Raw genomic sequence first — 18,691 nt, forward strand, 5'->3', positions numbered from 1 at the left:
AGTATTAAAAGATAAACTATTGAACTGACTTGAACATTGTTCTTTCTTAATGTTTTCACTGCACTCTGATCATCACCACACTGGGGCCATTTGAGGTCATGGTAAGTAGGTAGGTAAGTGCACAAAGACTTGCACTAGAAAAATAGAGTATGTTGGTAGGCAGTTGTTGATTAATTCTTTATATATTGCATGGTAGTCAGTATGGAAGTGGTTTCTGATATTTAGGGCTGCAACTAGGACAATTTTTAGCAAAAAGTAACAAATATAGAAATTGTTTCAGCCAGCATACTTTAAAAAACTTAAGTGTAACCCTTCAATGTAAACCCTTCAAATTTATTTTACAGTATATACATAATCAGAAACAATAGAATGAATCATGTCAGTAATTTGGCTAATCAACACAAATCATAGCTTTTGTTCCCAATGACCATAATCAAATGAAAACATGGAAATGTATAAAAAAAAGTAACATGCCTTACTGTGCAATTATGTTGATAATTTATACAAATATTAGACACTTCGAACTGACTGAGTCAGCAGAAAATCTCTAATACCAATAATGCTTTTGTGCTGAGTGTTTCCCACAAAAATAATATCTACATGAGGTAGAAACACTTAACTAACTTTTGTTGTGTGTAAAGGAGCATACAAGAGTTTGGGGAGAAATGCTGATGAATGCATGTAGATTTGGCAGAATGAGGCTTACACAAGGAACAGTTTCAATTAATAAACTGAAATCGGATGTTTCAAACCCCTACCATTTAGAAAAGTTAAGTCTTTGTTTAATTACAAAAGTTATTGGCAGCTGAACATGTATAACTGGATGATATTAATGCAATGGTATAGTGTTACATCAAAAGTTGTGTATAATTTTATGAACAAGACTTTCTGAAGATTTTGCATGTTGGTACCTTAGTTAGTTTAAGCTTTTTACAGTGTTTTCATATTCCCATATACAAAAGATACAGTTGTATTTGCTTTTGAAGTCATGCCAACATAGGCAGCATGACTTAAGAGCAGAAAAAAAACGCTACTATTGTATTTAATTTTCGCTCTGTAAAATGCAGATGTTATTGGGATAGTAAAAGTTTGCCAACCCAATCCAAATTTCTTTGTATATTTAAAACATGATAATATAAAAGACATCAACAGCCATTAAACAGTGGCACTTCTTTGCTACTTTTGAAAATAGGACAATTAGATCCAAATGGATGCCCCACAGATCACTAGATAACTACGTGAGTAAAATACATCACATTTTCTCAGCATTACTGTGCAAACTTAATACCAGTGTACTTGCAAGAAAACTGTTAAAACCAACAAGCAAACGAATGAAAAATTTGGATTACAACCCTTCAAGATTATTCCAATTCATATCTAAATTACACTTTAAAATACAACAGTGTTAGTCAGATGATTACATGGGTATACTGCTCGTTTCTTGCTGCAAAATATATACTAATCTCAACAGAATAAAGTAAAACCCAAATAATTCCTTAAAAGCAGTACCCATATTAAGTTTTGCATCATGCAAACCTTTACACATCTGTACAGTAAAGATACTTAACTGTACATCATATGCACTACTATCTACATTAAGAGTTAAACTGTGCAACTTCAACAAGATGAAGGATGCACTGGAAAAACTACACATTTATGTACAAAGATTACATACGGTAAACCAAGCACTTGTGTAGCATTTTGAAATTAAGGTGGCTGTGGCACTTAATGTCCCCCACGTTTGATACCACAATAAATAAACCATTGATTTTTTTGTCTATGACATAGACAGTACTGTGATTTCTGATCATTCTCAAACATTCTTCAATGCTAAAGAAACCAGTCATGAATTTTCTTTTGTGCACTCCCATGCAAAAATCTGACACCAATCAATAGCTGTTTTCATGGCCAGCCAAGATGTACAAGTTGCTATTGGCAGTCGGGTTGTCTGTTGGTCTACTTTCCAGCACCACAACTCTACAAGGAAATAAAAATCATAGTTTATTAAACCTTATTGAATCAGCATCCAAGTCAAATTTTATTCAGAAAAAATAAGTATAACTTCCCAGTGGCTTGTCCTTTGATCGCAGGCTTAACAGACATGGAATAATCTCTCCTGCAATGCTGAGTTTATATATCATACACAGTGCAACAGTGACAACCAACAAATAAACAGAGTATCTTCAAGCCCAATACGTGAGGGCTAGAGGACAGCATGAGAAATAGAAAGGTTCTTTAATATTTACTACGCAGCAACTCCAGAAATGCCATGTAAAGAGTGAAGACACAATTGTCTGTATCATTCTAGGTTCAATCAGACATGACTTATTTAGCCTTGTCTGTAATTCAAGTTATCAAAGGATCTTTTACAGTAAAAGGTAGAAAAATGCAGATCAATCTAATCATTATTAAAATTATGCATTAACTAAATGAAGGGTTAAATGCTAATCTCAATTTATGTTGATAGTCAGGTCGTAATTAAGGGAGAAGTCTACTGTTCATGGGCAGTTCCACTTCACTCCTTGGTTACCCCAGTAAGAGATGCCATTATACATGAGAGGAGCGAGAGAGAGAGAGACTCTTCTGAACTTAATTGCATCGAAGATGGAATATATTTTAGATTATTTACTTTTAACTCAAATAAACTATATTCCCAGTGTAAATCAAATTTTCAATAATAACCCACCTCATATTCCTATCTGCTGCATTATTCTAATTTTGCTCATCTATGCATCTGAGTATGCTTATCCCTACAGCACAAAATGATCTATAAAATCTTAAAGTATGAAATGCATTAAACATAACCCAGTGTAACTATTATTTGAGGCTTTCTTTGTTATCTGACAGTGTGCAAAAAACCTACATTTTATTTGAAAGTGTTATGTCTCCTTCACACATTGCCCAAAATTAAAATATCAATCTGTTCTGAAGAAGATTCAATGCAATGTATATCTAAATTATTTTGAAATACGGAACAAAAAATGTTTCTGCAGCATTATCAATGTCAGTACACTGGCTCACCTGTCAGAGCCTAAAAGTTTGAAGATCCTTGAATTGTCACAAATTTCTTGTGTTATCTAGGGGAAAAAAATCCAGCATTAACAGTAACTCTTGTAACATATTAACTAGATCTCTGCAATAAAACACATTTTACTGCTTATTAAGAGTAGTTAACAAACCTCAGTTTGTGTACAATTAATCCATCATTCTTTAAGTACAAAGTCTTGTTTTGAGAATGCACTGTATCTAATGTATTAAAGTGTTAGGCAATGTTTAGTGAGGTGACAAATATAAAAGAAAGTATTATTTCATTGTTCCATCTGGTTAAAATATGCTAGGAAGTTAACATATCCAATAAAAGCATTACTCAAAGCCCACTGGGAAATCAGTGGTAATTACAGAAGGGTCTACAGAGTTTAATGATGTTAACTGAACAGTACGATGTGGCAATGCACAAGAAGTGCTGGAGGAACTCAGCAGGTTACTGAACCGCTCAGTAAGATGTGGGTTCAAGTTTCCATTTCCATTTTGCCAGATCATTTTTTTCAAGTGCAGTTCAAGAGTAGGGTAAAGTACAATAAGTAACAAATAACAGAAACAAAAGGACTGCAGATGCTGGAATCTAGATGAAAAAACAAGATGCTGGAGGAACTCAGCAAGTCAGGCAGCAGCCGTGGAGAAAAGCAGACGAGTCCTGAAGAAGGGTCCTGACCCGAAACGTTAACCCCTCCAGCATCTTGTTTTTCTCAAGTAACAAATGAGAATGTTTTCATTACCTCATTTGACTTAAAACTTCTTCCCTGCATTCCGTGTTTCCAAAAAGCAAGCACACTATCCTGCAAACAAACTAACAAAGGAAGAAATGACGAATTATTGTTTGCTGAGTTTCAGCTTTTCAAAATCAGTTTAAATCTAAAATGTCAATAACAGATAAGACTTCAACAAAAAAAAAATTTTTACTTCAGGATTTGAAAGGCTGATCTGCAATGTTAAGTTAAACAGAAATGTATTTTGAAAAATAATTAAACCAATTTCACATTCGAATAAACTTAGGCACAATGATGGATTTTCTCCTCATTGCAAGACCTGTATTCCATGTGCCACATCTGGCATGGTAGTGTAGCGGTTAGCGTAACGTTATTACAGAGCCAGCGACCCGGGTTCAATTCCAATCACTGTCTGTAAGGAGTTTGTACATTCTCCCTGTGACTGCATGGGTTTTCTCTGGGTGCTCTGGTTTTCTCCCACAATGCAAAGATGTACAGGTTAGGAAGTTGTGGGCATGCTATGTTGGAGCCAGAAGCGTGGCAACACTTGCAGGCTGCCCCCAGAACATTCTACACAAAGGTGCATTTCACTGTGTGTTTTGATGTACATGTGACTAATAAAGATATCTTAACCAATTAGCAGTGGGAACAGATAAGCTAACCTAATCACTGTGCAGGTCATGCATCAAAGTAAACAAGGCATGAAATACAGATTACCATAAAGAATATTCTCACTCCACTCTTCATTTTGCACTTTCACATCATAATTAAAAGGTGCTTACTCTGGGATGACTCAGAACTATCAAACTAAAACTCTTCATGGGCCTTCGCCTCCTCCTCATTTTCCTTTTTTTTAAAACTCTGAACAGAAGTTTTCAAAAGATGGAATTACCAAACACGATGAAAAACTGTAGCTACTAAACATACATAGTTCAGATTGTGCCCAATTGTTCCATTAGTGACAGAATAACTAAACTGTTGAATGCAGACCAGATCGGCATAGTATCAGCAGATGTATCCTAGCACGGCAGGTGGATTTCTGAAGGCATAGTGAATAGGAATAAAGGGAATCCAGTATGAGCTCTCAATTTTCCCCACGCAGAAGCCTAATTTTAAGGGCATGCTTATGGTGGGGATGAAAATTGTATTTCATGTTTCATTTGTTTGGTGCTCATAACTGAAAACATTTATATTAAAAATGATTGAATACAATTGGTAAATAGCTCTAAGTGATTCCTTTTGATTAAAATGGTTCATCGGATATTAACAATGCAATATGATAAAACTGTGCTGAATTAGCTATAAATCAATTTTCACACATGTACTTTTCCACATTGTTTCACTGTGATGTTATTGTTCTCACAAAGGGTTAGCCAGAATCTCTTACCTATCGACTCAATTTGAAAAGTGAATGTCAGCTCTGAAGACAGTTTTCTGCTGGATTTCAATCTACCTCGAAGATTTACAATCTTTAAGCATCCTATAATGTTGAAATAACAGTATCGCATAAGCATCTGAATAACGTGGTTGAGATTTCCAAAGATAAAAGTATAAAAACAATTCCTTTATATATTCTGAGTACCTGCAAAAAGAAACCTTATTCCTGGCAATTAACTAATTAAGGAGATACTTACACAAGTAGACATTTCACCCACAGAATTAGAATTCTTTTTAAAATTTCAAATTTATGTTCAAAGTATCTTAGGCTAAAATCAGAATTTGCCTAATCTCCACTACATTTTAAAATGACTAAACTAAGATCATCTGGCTATTGGCCAAATTAGCAATATATAAATATCCCTCTGATTTTAAATATTATGGTCTCTATGAATGGAAGGTAAATGCACTTTATTATAGGAAAATAAATGTTGAAGTTTATCTTTGGCTCATCTGTTTAGTAAAATGAATTCTGTCATGTATGATGATATTTGATGTCAAATGTTAGGTCTGGAAGTCTTACAATGTCTCGTCTGATCAGAAGGTATGGGAAAATTGATTAATTTCCTTTGTTGGATACTCCCATGGGTTCTACAAAACTAACTTCAGTAGATAATATCAAGCTGAACACAGCACTACATTTGAGTCCTTTTAATAAAAAGCATCTTTGAAAGTTTCATACAAATGAATTTATTTATTTAAATGCTACGTTTTTGCATCTAATGTACACAATCAGACTATTAAGAACTATTCTTGGAAGAAGCTCAAAAAGAATGTTTCTTGCACTTATGTTCCAAAATACTTAACCAATTTTGTACCGTTAGATATCGAAAGAATAGCCCTGGGGCAGTCAAGGAGTTAGAAAAAGAGAGAGATTTAAAACAAAATTCAAAAACCTTTAAGGTCAGAAAGTAAAAAGCAAAATTGGTGTTACAGAGGATTACAACACTGTACTTCAACCTCAGACTTGAATCCAACATTAGGCAGCACAGTGGCACAGCTAATAGAGCTGCTGGCTCAAAACTCCAGTGACCTAGGTTCGATCCTGACCTCTGATACCGCCTGTGTGGAGTTTGCACGTTCTCTTTGACCACATAGGTTTCCTCCCACATCCAAAAATGTGCAGGTTGGAAGATTAATTGGCTACTGTAAATTGCCTTTGGTGTATAGGTGAGTGATAGAATCTGGGTGGGGTTGATGGGAATAAACTGGGATTAGTGTAGGTTGAATGTAAATGGGTGCTTGATGTTCAGCACAGAGTTGGTGGGTTGAGGGGCCTGTTTCCATTCTGTATGAATCTGTGACTCTGTAACTCAGGCTAATTAGATGAAAGATTTCATGTTAAGGGCGAGTATCTTGGATGAAATGAATTTGAGCAGTCTCAAAGCAGTGTCAATAGGAAAATATGGCTACAACTCAGAACAAACTGGTACTAAAGTTTTGCTCAGAAAGACCATTAAATTAACAGAAATGGCATAGCATGGGACACTGAGGATTGGTAAAACACACTTAATGGTGAATAATTCTCAAAAGTAGATCCTTACACCTCGTCACAGAATCACACAGGCCATTCAAGCTTTTACATCTGCAGTACCAATTCACTCAAAAATATTTACAATAAATAAAGAGATAGTTTTAACATTTGCTTTGTTTTTCAATACAGTATATGCGTTAAGGACAAAATTAAGAAATCAATTTAAAATTATTTTGCTTTGGAAACTTACGGTCCATGCAGACTATTATTGTATCTCTTTCAAGCTGGGTCACATGGATGACATTTGCCTGTGGTGTATCTGAAAAATATTATCAAAGTAATACACATCCACAGTATTTTATTTTAAAGAGGTTTCTTTAAGCATTTATTTCCTCTATGAAACAGACTAATGATGGCATCACCCAGGCTTTCCGGGGTGTTTCTGACCGTTAAAATTGAAATTTCCTTCATGAGCAATGTTATTTTTCTAAATGATTGCCATTTAAATTGTGCTAATAATTGAGTTAAACAAACATACTACATTAGGTTCTAGTTTAAAAAAAAGACAAGCCACAATTCTGAATCTTTAATAGAACAAATACAGTAAACTCTCAGTGAAGTTTCTTAACTCCTCTGGAGAAAGATGATAAATTATGCAAAGTAGCAGATAATTTATTTAATCCTAAAATTTACATAATTAAAACCTATCCATTTTTTCAATAAATAAAAGCTTGGTGAGCCCATGCAGAACAAGGCCCAGCATGTTCATAAGTTTTCCTCATTCCAATGGGTTCTGAGTGCACAGTTCAGTTTTTATTCTGCACAGAAAATTATAGAATGATTTTGAAAAGTAAATTTCTCTCTTCAAAATCAAAGTGATCATAACCTCAAGAAAATAAGCCATGCGCAACTCAAGTCAAATGTAATGGGTAGCAATCTGGTCCACTGCTCTGCCAAAAATGACACAAGAAAATCCCTCCAATTTCCTTTTCATCTTGAGTATCATCTGAACTTTGGTTGGTAATTTCAAGTAGTACAGAAGTGCGTCATAAATAATGATGTTTTTGTTTACTTATGTTCATCTATCCAGAACTGACATACCTGTTTCCGTAAACCAGGATGAAGTAGAGTTTGGATTGACAGTTTCAAATCGCACAACTTGATTAAGTTCTGTTCCTTTACTGACAGCAACACACAATAATGGGTATTCCTGTTCTGGAACCACCAGCAATTCAAAGACTTTCAATGGATTTGGCAGAGGAAAGTCAACATTCTAGGGCAAAAACAAAAGGCAAAATACATTTTTTCCCCAAAAGTTTCAATCTCAGTTCAAGGCATTGTATAATACATATTGTCTTACAATTGAGGGTACTAAGAGTAAAATGAATTGAAATTTTGGTGAAAGGAGAAACTGATGGGGAAAGTGAGCAGTTTTCATGCATAAAATCTTTTGACCCAGAACTTAAAATACACAATGCACTCTATTTTGTGATGGACCGCTTGATATGCTAGATCTCCTTTTATAGCATTAACTTCAACTATTTAGATTAATACCAGTTTATTTAGATTAATAATGGCTTATTTATACCCCTGTTTATTAGCTAAACAAACCAGGTCAGATGAAATGATCTTTCAAGATAATAAAAAAAGACCTGTTTATATTTGAGTATAGCCTATAGAAACTGTCCACTTCTGGTAAATGCACCAAATTTGAGGAGTGAAAGCAAAAGTTAAACCAAGACAGACTTAAAAATGGGATCTGAAGAAGGTACAAAATACGTTTGATAACTGTTGAAGGATTTTCCTTACCTCAATTATTTTTATTTCCTGATTTTCAATTTTGTGATAAAATAGAAATCAGCCTGAAACATTGGGTCCATTTCACCCGCCATAGCTGCAACTGGGACTGCTGAGTACTTCCAGTACTTGGATTATTTTTCTCAATTTTCTATGTTTACAGATGTTTAGCTGTCCACAAACTAACTACAGATGAGAAAAGGTGGGATTACCCCATGACAGAAAGACCCAACAGTAGCCCTTTCTTCCAGCATGGCTCACAAGTCATCGCGACTCTCAGCCTTTGGCACATGCAGCCACCCTGCCACTACCCAGGGATGAACCATCATTATTCCTTAAAATTCTGACCATCCAGGTTTTTCATTAGTTTCCCTCGTTTAACATTTCACATCCAAAGAACAACAATCATAAATTTATGTGTGATTTTCCATGTATCATGTGCCAACTGATAATGGAGATCAAGTTGTTTGAAAAAGAAGTTGGAACAACATAATAGTTCTATTTGGTACACAAAACTTCTGTCTTTGGCAAATATTTGTCATTTTATCTTTTTTGTCACAACCAGGTGGAAAGCCCCGAGGGCTCTTCCATATTGTCAAGTATCTGTATTTCCATATTTCATTATGTCCTTATGACACAAGAGGAGGTCGTTTCGGCCCATCAAGTCTATCCTGGCTCACAGAGCAATCCCATTCCCTACCACTTGTCTCTGCAGCCTGTTCTTCCCCACATTCCCATCAACTCTCCCCCACATACACACTCGGGCCAATTTACAGCTAACCTGTACGTCTTTGGGATGAGAGAAGAAACCCATGCAGTCACAGGGAGAATGTGCAAACTCTATACCGACAGTACCCAAGGTCAGGATTGAACCTGGATCACTGGCACTGTGAAGTGGCAGCACTATTGGCTGTGACACAGTGCTGTCCCATTGGGAAAAAGGGAGGATAATTTTCCCAGTAACAATAATTTTTAATGAACTATTTCTGTTGCAATGCAGAATTATTAAATGGTGAAAAATAGGCTCCCTGGAGACAGCTTAAAGTTCCTAATTATTAGGTTTATGCAAACATGCAGTTTCATAGTACAGATTCAAAAGTATCCATCAAAATAATAACCCATCCAACTCTTGCTGTTAGATCTCTTATACTGCAGTCCCCAGGTAAATTTCAATTGCATTTGACAGGGGAACTCACATACTAGAGCTTAGACTAGAATAGCAATGTGAGCTGCAATGTTTGTAACCTATTCCACTTACTTTGATCAACATAAACTTCTGCATTTGTTCAACCCACTCCAACAAAACGATGCTGGATTGCAATGCACCACAGAGATACTTGTGTCCTGTGTAAGGATTCCTTACTGTAACAAATAATATGAAATTGTATTTTTCCATTGCTGTACATAATTTACTGCATTAAGCAATCAACTAACATAATACTCTGCAAGAGATTACATTATCTTATCACCACCTTGTTTAAGATATCAAACAGTACTACTATGAAGATTTCAATTAAACAATATGCAGATGACCTTCATGAAGGAACTAGTTAGGGTTTCAGTAAAGCATAATAATGAATATGTAAAATTCATGTAAAATCTTTTATGATATGTGCTTGAACTCTGAAATGCAATTATAAATATATTTTTTAATTCTGGATTTGTTTAGAGACTCATCCTGGAGTAAATTCTCATTGTACCTTTGGTGGAAATGATTGGGGTAGTTCTAGATGAACAATAGAGAATAACATCCCAATTTTCCCAGATGGCTCAGCAAGTGTTCCCAATACCAGCTGAACCAGAGAGCAAGGTGGTCTTTTTTGATTCCCCATTTTTGCTGCCTCAGAAGGGAAATGTTAATTCCTGTTAAAATAGTCTCCAAACCATGGACTAAAGACATGCAATTCTTAAACATGCATGTGTGTGTATGGCAGGTTAAAATATGATGGGGTTTGGCTGTGTTCCCAAACTGATGACATTTAGCTGCCAGGAATAATCAGCATCTTCAAGTACAAAAAAATGGAGAAAACTAGCAGAAAAGAAAAACCTCATGCAAGTAGTTAAAGCATCTCACTGTTTTTAATACACAAAGCAAGCCTGATGAAATAGAATTTGGGGAGATGTACTATTCAAACAGCAAAACCCTGTAATAAATGTCAGTCATAATAAACACAGCATCAATTGAAGTGTGAATAGCTGAAAGGCAGGTTAGGGTCTCAGCACAAGATCGAACCAAGATGCTAAAGTCAACCAACTACCAGTATAACTTGCACTCTTTAAATTTTAAAAGATGTAAATGTTTTCATGAAAGTGATTATATGTTAAAAATATGTACAACTGTTTATAGGAATTGGAAAAACTGGACGTCCCCCACCACCCCCCCCCCCAAAAAGTGCCAAGTGCCTCTCGTCGTTGCTTTGACACCAACACTTCAAGTACCCACATATACTGTAGGTCCTCCTTCCCCACTCTCACATATGAACACCTAGCAAAACTGTCTTGGAGGTCCTGCCTTCTGGAAACCGTATTCAGCCTTATTAGTCCAATGAGGTCAATAAATATTTAGAACAAAGATCCAGAAAACTTCCATATGGTTCTGTGTAGATTGTATTAAACTACCAAAGAGAAAGGATTCTGCTCTTTTAACAGACAATTTAAGAAGGGCAGTAGGGCTAAGCCAGGAAACTAGAGGCCAGCGAGCCTTATGTCAGTTGTAAGGAAACTACTGGAAAAAGTTCTTAGGGATAAGATTTATGATCACTTGGAAAGGCAGGGACTGATTAGGGGGAGTCAGCATGGTTTGGTACATGGGAAATCCTGGCTCACAAATCTGATCAAGTTTTTTTTGAAGAGGTTACTAAGAACATTGATGAAGACAAGGTGGTAGAAGTGGTATACACGGACTTCAGCAAGGCTTTTGACAAGGTCCCGCACTGTAGGCTGGTCCAGAAAGTTACAGAAAATGGGGTACAAGCTGTTTTGGCAAACTGAATCCAAACTTGGCTTGGTGATAGGAAGCAGAGGGTAGTGGTGAAGGGTTATCTTTCTGACTGGAAGTCTGTAACCAGTGGTGTACCACAGAGATCAGTGCTGGGACCTTTGTTTGTCATATATATAAATGATTTGGACGAGAATGTCTGTGGTCTGAAAAGTAATTTTGCTGATGACACAAAGATTGGTGGAGTTGTAGATAGTGAGGATGGTTTCCCAAGGATACAGAGGGACACAAATCAGCTGGAAAGTTGGGTGGAGTAGTGGCAGATGGAATTTAATCCGACAAGTGTGAGGTAATGCATTTTGGGTTGTTTAATACTGGTCAGACATACAGTGGCATGCAAAAGTTTGGGCACCCCTGGTCAAAATTTCTGTTACTATGAATAGCTAAGTGAGTAAAAGATGACCTGATTTCCAAAAGGCATAAAGTTAAAGATGACACATTTCTTTAATATTTTAAGCAAGATTAATTTTTTATTTCCATCTTTTACAGTTTCAAAATAACAAAAAAGGAAAAAGGCCCGAAGCAAAAGTTTGGGCACCCTGCATGGTCAGTACTTAGTAACACCCCCTTTGGCAAGTATCACAGCTTGTAAACACTTTCTGTAGCCAGCTTAAGACTCTTTCAATTCTTGTTTGGGGTTTTTTCGCCCATTCTTCCTTGCAAAAGGCTTCTAGTTCTGTGAGATTCTTGGGCTGTCTTGCATGCACTGCTCTTTTGAGGTCTATCCACAGATTTTGGATGATGTTTAGGTCGGGGGACTGTGAGGGCCATGGCAAAACCTTCAGCTTGAGCCTCTTGAGGTAGTCCATTGTGGATTTTGAGGTTGTTTAGGATTGTTATCCTGTTGTAGAAGCCATCCTCTTTTCATCTTCAGCTTTTTTTTTACAGACTGTGTGATGTTTGCTTCCAGAATTTGCTGGTATTTATTGAATTCATTCTTCCCTCTACCAGTGAAATGTTCCCCGTGCCACTGGCTGCAACACAAGCCCAAAGCATGATCGATCCACCCCTGTGCTTAACAGTTGGAGAGGTGTTCTTTTCATGAAATTCTGCACCCTTTTTTCTCCAAACATACCTCTGCTCATTGCAGCCAAAAAGTTCTATTTTAACTTCATCAGTCCACAGGACTTGTTTCCAAAATGCATCAAACTTCTGACGCTGAATTTTGTGGTGAGGATGCAGGAAAGGTTTTCTTCTGATGACTCTTCATGAAGGTCATATTTGTGCAGGTGTCAGTGCACAGTAGAACAGTGCACCACCACTCCAGAGTCTGCTAAATCTTCCCGAAGGTCTTTTGCAGTCAAACGGGGGTCTTGATTTGCCTTTCTAGCAATCTTACAAGCAGTTCTCTCGGAAAGTTTTCTTGGTCTTCCAGACCTCAACTTGACCTCCACCACTCCTGTTAACTGCCATTTCTTAATGACATCATGAACTGATGAAACAGCTACCTGAAAATGCTTTGCTATCTTCTTATAGCCTTCTCCTGCTTTGTGTGCATCATTTATTTTAATTTTCAGAGTGCTAGGCAGCTGCTTAGAGGAGCCCATGGCTGCTGATTGTTGGGACAATGTTTGAGGAGTCAGGGTATTTATAAAGCTTTGAAATTTGCATCACCTGGCCTTTCCTAACGATGACTGTGAACAAGCCATAGCCCTAACAAGCTAATGAAAGTCTGAGACCTTGGTAAAAGTTATCTGACAGCTTAAATCTCTTGGGGTGCCCAAACTTTTGCATAGTGCTCCTTTCCTTTTCTCACTCTAAAATTTTACAAAACAAAAATAATACACTAATCTTGCTTAAAATGTTGAAAAGAATGTTTCGTCTTTAACTTTATGACTTTTGGAGATCAGTTCATCTTCTACTCACTTAACTATTCACAGTAACAGAAATTTTGACCAGGGGTGCCCAAACTTTTGCATGCCACTGTATACAGTAATCAACAGGGACCTTAGAAGCTTTGATGTACAGACGAACCTTGGGATGAAAGTTCCTAGCTCCCTGTAAAAGGCGACACAGGATAGCATAGTGAGGAAGGCCTTCGGCTTGCTTGCCTTCATAGGCAGGGGATTGAATACAAGAGTTGGACGTCATGTTGCAGCTGTATAAGACATTTTAGGCCACACTTGGAATATTGTGTGCAGTTCTGGTCACCACACTATAGAAAGGATGTGGTAGTGCTGGAAAGTGTGCAGAAGAGATTCACCAAGATATTGCCTGGAATGGAGGGCTTTAGTTAAAAGGAGAGATTGGATAGGCTGGGATTGTTCTCACTGGGAGGCAGGAGGCTGAAGGATGACCTTAGAGGTTTATAAATTTATGAGAAGCAGAGATGGGGCAGATAGCCACAGTCTTTCTAAGTAGGGGAGTCTAAAACTAGAGGATACAAGTTTAAGGTGAGAGGGGAAAGATTTAAAGGAGATCTGAGGGGCAAGTTTTTCACACAGAGTGGTGGGTATACAGAACAAGCTGCCAGAGGAGGTGGTAGAGGCAGGTAAAATCACAATGGTGAGGAATAGAGGGATATGGGCCAAGTGCAGGAAAATGGGATTAGTGTAGATAGGCATCTCAGTTGGCATAGAGGAGTTGGGCTGAAGGGCCTGTTTCTATGCTGTATAACTCGATGTGAGAGAGAAAGAGAGAGAGAGAACAAAAAATGGGAGGAAAAATGTTGCAGAGCTATGGGGAAAGAACAGGGAAGTAGCACTGGTTCATAGCATTACCAGAAGACAAACACCGGTGCAAGGGGCTGATTGAATGATAGAGCAAAGGGGAGGCCAATGATTTTAACTGGATAGTAGAGTATCAGCAGAGCTCAGTGTTGGATAAATACTGGGGACATAAATGAATTAGGGAATATACAGCTAATGAACAATGAACATTGAAGACAGTCAACTCCACTCCTGTATTTCTAATGTTTCCAAACTTTCCCCTTTAAAATGGGGCAATTTCTATTTTACAGAATAATAATTCATCCTGCTTCTATTTCCCACAAACAGGAAATGGAAACAGAAAATGTTGGAAATACTTAGGTCATGCAGCATCTGTGGAGACAGAAACAACTTTAACGTTACTGGTTGATGACATTACATCAGAACTGGGAAAAGTTCGAAATCAAACCTGTTTTAAGTTGCAGAGAAATGGCGAGGGTAAATCAGGGAAATGTCTGAATGGAAAACCCGCAAGTATTTCCAGTATTGTTTTAGTTAAGATTTTCATAATCTGCAGTGTTTTGTACCTTACAGTTCCAGCATTCATTTTTTACCCCCTGCATTTCCCATTCACACCTCCTCCAAACAGAATAGTTGTGATTAACAAGCCTTCACCACCCTCTCTACAGTGGCACCATCACTTGGGTCATTCAGTCTTTCTTGATCTCCACCACATCACAGATATTCCCTTGGCTGTTTCTAACCCTCCCCTTCTCTGCAACAATAAAGATGTTTGAACTTCTCCCACTTCTGAAGTCATTGACCTGGATAGTTAACTCCCATTCTCTCCACAGATGCTGAGTGTTTCCAGCATTTTGTTTTAATTTCAGTTTCTAGCATCTGCAGTTTTTTTCTTATTTTTACTACAGATAGGAAATTTGGTCTATTACATATCATGGAAAATTAGTTTAAGATGGTCATTCGGTCTGGAGTTCAGAAACATCAAGAGCTATTCTAAATTTGCTTTTGTCTTTTCAACCCCTGCACTTTAATCATCTTATTTTATTAAATAATCACCATGACACTGTCTATAAAGAAATAAGTTTGTGCAAATAGAATAAATAATTTATACAGAATATATATTTTCCTAAAGATCATTTGAGATAACTTTTCATGATTTAAGCTCATCTCCTTGACATTTTTTTTCCCTTGTAACATCATCCAGCTCTTTATTTTCAAATGTCAAATGATTAGCAAATATTATTTTGCAGAGGGATTTTGGTGTCTTTATTTACAAATCATCAAAAGTTCAGAGACAAGTACATTTAGCAAAGGAAAGCAAATAGTAAGTTGGCCTTTTCTACAAAAGGAATGGAGTATAAAAGATAGGAAACTTGGCTAAAATTTTATGCACTTTTGATGAGATATCCTCAGGAGTACTGAGTAAAGTTTTAGACTCCTCATCTCAGGTATAATGTACTTCCCTGAGAGGGCTGCAACAAAGATTATCAAGATTGATTCCTGGGGTGAGAAAACAGTTAAAGACAGATTGAGTAAAACTGCACCTGTATTCTCTTTTAAGAAGAATCAAAATGGATCACATTGAAAAGTACAACATTTTTAGAAGCAGGGTTTCTGCTGAGATCCCATTTCTCTCAGCAGAATGGGAGACCGGCCATTTAAGACTAACATGACAAATTTTGCTTAGAAATTTTTTGGAATTCCTTATCTTAAGTTGCTTAATCATTGAGCGTATTTGACCAGATCTGAGAATCAATGGACATGAGTAAGTACAACTGAAGATTAGACAGGAACTTACTAAACAATGGAGCAGGCACAAAATGGAATATTGCCTACACCTTTTTCTTATTTTCATATCCTCTACTTGACTAAAAACAGCATAGTAAATGGAAATATTTAAGTTAGAAATGTCCTTACCAACGCAACATTTTTGGCAGCCTTTTGTATCTGGAATTTTTGTAGATACTGCAAATTTCCTACAAAATAAATGTAAACATTTATACACAAATGTTACTATCAAATAGAAAAATATCAAATTCTATCATGCTATTATCACCCTTCCTCAGAGGAACCTTCAAGTCCACTGCATACGCAGATGTAACGCACCAAGTGCACCAATTATCTGGTACTCTTTCTGCATCTCTTCCGTCATCTCCAATTACAGTTTCACTGTGTTTAATAAATACAGTTGATAATTGTGGAACTCATTTCCCTTAGTGTTTCCTTCACTGGTGAAGTTTGGGCATTAATCAAGCTCAACTTTATTTCATCATTTTGCAATTACTTCATTTTTAAAATCAGCCACTGTTTGTCAGATTCTCTATATCTGATCTATTCAAGTGTGTGTTTGTTTGTTTAATAAAGGTACATTTTAACCCACTCATCTCCAAATCAGCTTGAAGGGTTTGCTGCAACAACCCAATATTTCCTAATACATCATCTGGAGAAAAAAAATAATTACAATAGGAGTCCCCTCTTACCTTGGAAGTATCCTGTCTGGAAGTCTGTATGCAGGAATAGAGACTGGCAATTTTTGCATTTGTCTAGCATATTCAAAAAGACCCAACAAGTTGTGAGAATAAAGTTGTGAAGCTTTTCCTAAAAAGCCAAAAAAACAATACTGTCAGTGTACTTGAAAAATATTAAATGCCATCTATACATTTCCTCAGGTAACACGATGGAAGCTCATTAAGGAATATTTAGGTTTTATATTTCTTTTGATTTCACACTTACAAGAAAATTCAAAACCTGTGATGATTTTTTTTTACAAATTCAGTTACAGGATGTGGAAATCAATGCCAAGACCAACATTTAATCCCTAACCCTAATTACCCTCGAGAAGGTAGTGAGCTGGTTTCTTGGACCACTGCAAATTGTGTGGTGAAGATATTCCCAAAATGCCCTCGGATGGGGAATTCCAGGGTATTAGCTCAGCGACAATGGGATAGAACATAGAACAGTAGTGCAGGAACAGGCCCTTCGGCCCATATCTTCACCAACCATATAACTAATCCCACCTGCCTGCACACGGTCTGTATCCCTCCATTCCCTGCCTGTTCATGTGTCTGTCTAAATGCCTCTTAAATGTTGCCATCATATCTGCTTCTGGCAGCGCAATCCCAGGGCAACTTAGAGAGCATCTTGCAGGGCGGCGGCCTTCCCAGGATTCCTCTATCTTCATCTTCCTTGTTGGTAGAAAGGATGGGTTGGGGACGTGCTGCTTGAAACTTTAGCAAGTTTCAGCAGTGCATTTGTAGATGGTATGCATGGCGCTCACAGGTGTGCTAGGGATGGAGGAAATGAATGTTTAAAGTGGCAAATTTGGTGCCGATTAAATTTATTTTTTATTGTGTTGTTCATTTTTTTCATGGAGACTTTCTTAGCTGTACCTATATCCTCTTGCAGTAAGTTTATATCTGATCGGAATTTATAATAAAAGCAGACAATGATGAAATGGTTAAAGGGAACAGAGAAACTGACTTGGGCCAGTTGCCAAAGGTCATGGCTTCACTTTCCTGCGATTGACTATGGCCCAAGACCAGTTCCAAACTGGTCACAGATCCTAATGGTCTGCAGACGACCGTGGATCTGAGCAGCAGAAGACAGTGACGTTGTCTATGTAGAGGGAAGCTTTGATCTGAGGGCCCCCCACTGCCTGGCATTGTCACCCTTCTTATGCCTGGTGTCCTTCTTGATGAATTTGTCAAAACAGTTCTATGCATCAAAAAAAACAAGACAAGGGAAGTCGGAGGTTGAGTCCCCAACTAAGTGGGTGACCTTGCCTTGACTCCATACTTGTTGGGGAAGCTATTTATTTCCCACCCATTGATTTGGACTGTGCTACAGATGTCTGTGTAGGGCAGTTAGATCCAATCCCTGATTCCCTCCCCATAGACCATTTTGGAGAGCACATCCATTATGCAGCAACATCAACCTGATGGAGGAACTCAGCCAGTCAAGCAGCATCTGTGGGGGTGGGGAAGGAATTGTTGACGCTTCTGGTTGAAACTCTGCATCAGGACGCCCCTGCCCCCACCACCACCTCCACATATGCTCCCTGAGCTGCTGAGTTCTTCCAGCAGATTGCTTTTTTATACCCCAGACTCTTGCATCTGCAGTCTTTTATGTCTCTGCACGTCCATCAAGTACGTGTGTGATATTCTATCAAAGGCCTTCTCTTGGTTACTCCCAAATCTTTTGCTACTCACTTTGAACTCATGTCTTCTGGCTATTAAACCTTCAGCCAGTAGAAACAGTTTATTTTTATTGAAGCAAAGGCAAAATGCTGCTGATGCTGGAAATAAAAAGAAAATGCTGCAAAAACTACAGGTCAGGTAACATCCATGGAAAGAAAGTGTCAATGTTTTAGGTTGATGAACTCTCGGCATTGACTAGAAACACTTTCCATTCACAGATGCTACCTGACCTGCTGAGAGTTTCTTGTTTTTTTTTTAAAATGAACTCTATTTCAATCTTTCATGACTTTTAGTATTTCTCCTCAAAGGAGAACAGGTTCCCAGCTTTTCCAGTCTTTCTACATGACTGTATC

At 37.4% G+C, this 18,691-nt stretch overlaps 1 protein-coding gene across 6 annotated transcripts in view; it reads right to left on the bottom strand.

Moving 5' to 3' along the window:
- Positions 1-312: 312 nt before the first annotated feature.
- Positions 313-18,691, bottom strand: part of map4k3b (mitogen-activated protein kinase kinase kinase kinase 3b) — a 212,181-nt gene continuing 193,802 nt past the window's right edge. For all 6 annotated transcript variants that reach the window (XM_052011030.1, XM_052011028.1, XM_052011026.1 and 3 more), the window contains 9 exons: positions 16,623-16,740; positions 16,060-16,118; positions 9,734-9,837; positions 7,780-7,951; positions 6,929-6,997; positions 5,155-5,247; positions 3,777-3,847; positions 3,022-3,077; positions 313-1,977 (listed from right to left, as the gene is read on the bottom strand). In XM_052011030.1, the coding sequence (XP_051866990.1) occupies positions 1,890-1,977; positions 3,022-3,077; positions 3,777-3,847; positions 5,155-5,247; positions 6,929-6,997; positions 7,780-7,951; positions 9,734-9,837; positions 16,060-16,118; positions 16,623-16,740 (830 nt within the window). In that variant the 3' untranslated portion in view covers positions 313-1,889. The remainder of the gene's footprint in view (positions 1,978-3,021; positions 3,078-3,776; positions 3,848-5,154; positions 5,248-6,928; positions 6,998-7,779; positions 7,952-9,733; positions 9,838-16,059; positions 16,119-16,622; positions 16,741-18,691) is intronic.

Source organism: Pristis pectinata, chromosome 3, assembly GCF_009764475.1.
Source record: "Pristis pectinata isolate sPriPec2 chromosome 3, sPriPec2.1.pri, whole genome shotgun sequence".
Taxonomy (NCBI): domain Eukaryota; kingdom Metazoa; phylum Chordata; class Chondrichthyes; order Rhinopristiformes; family Pristidae; genus Pristis; species Pristis pectinata.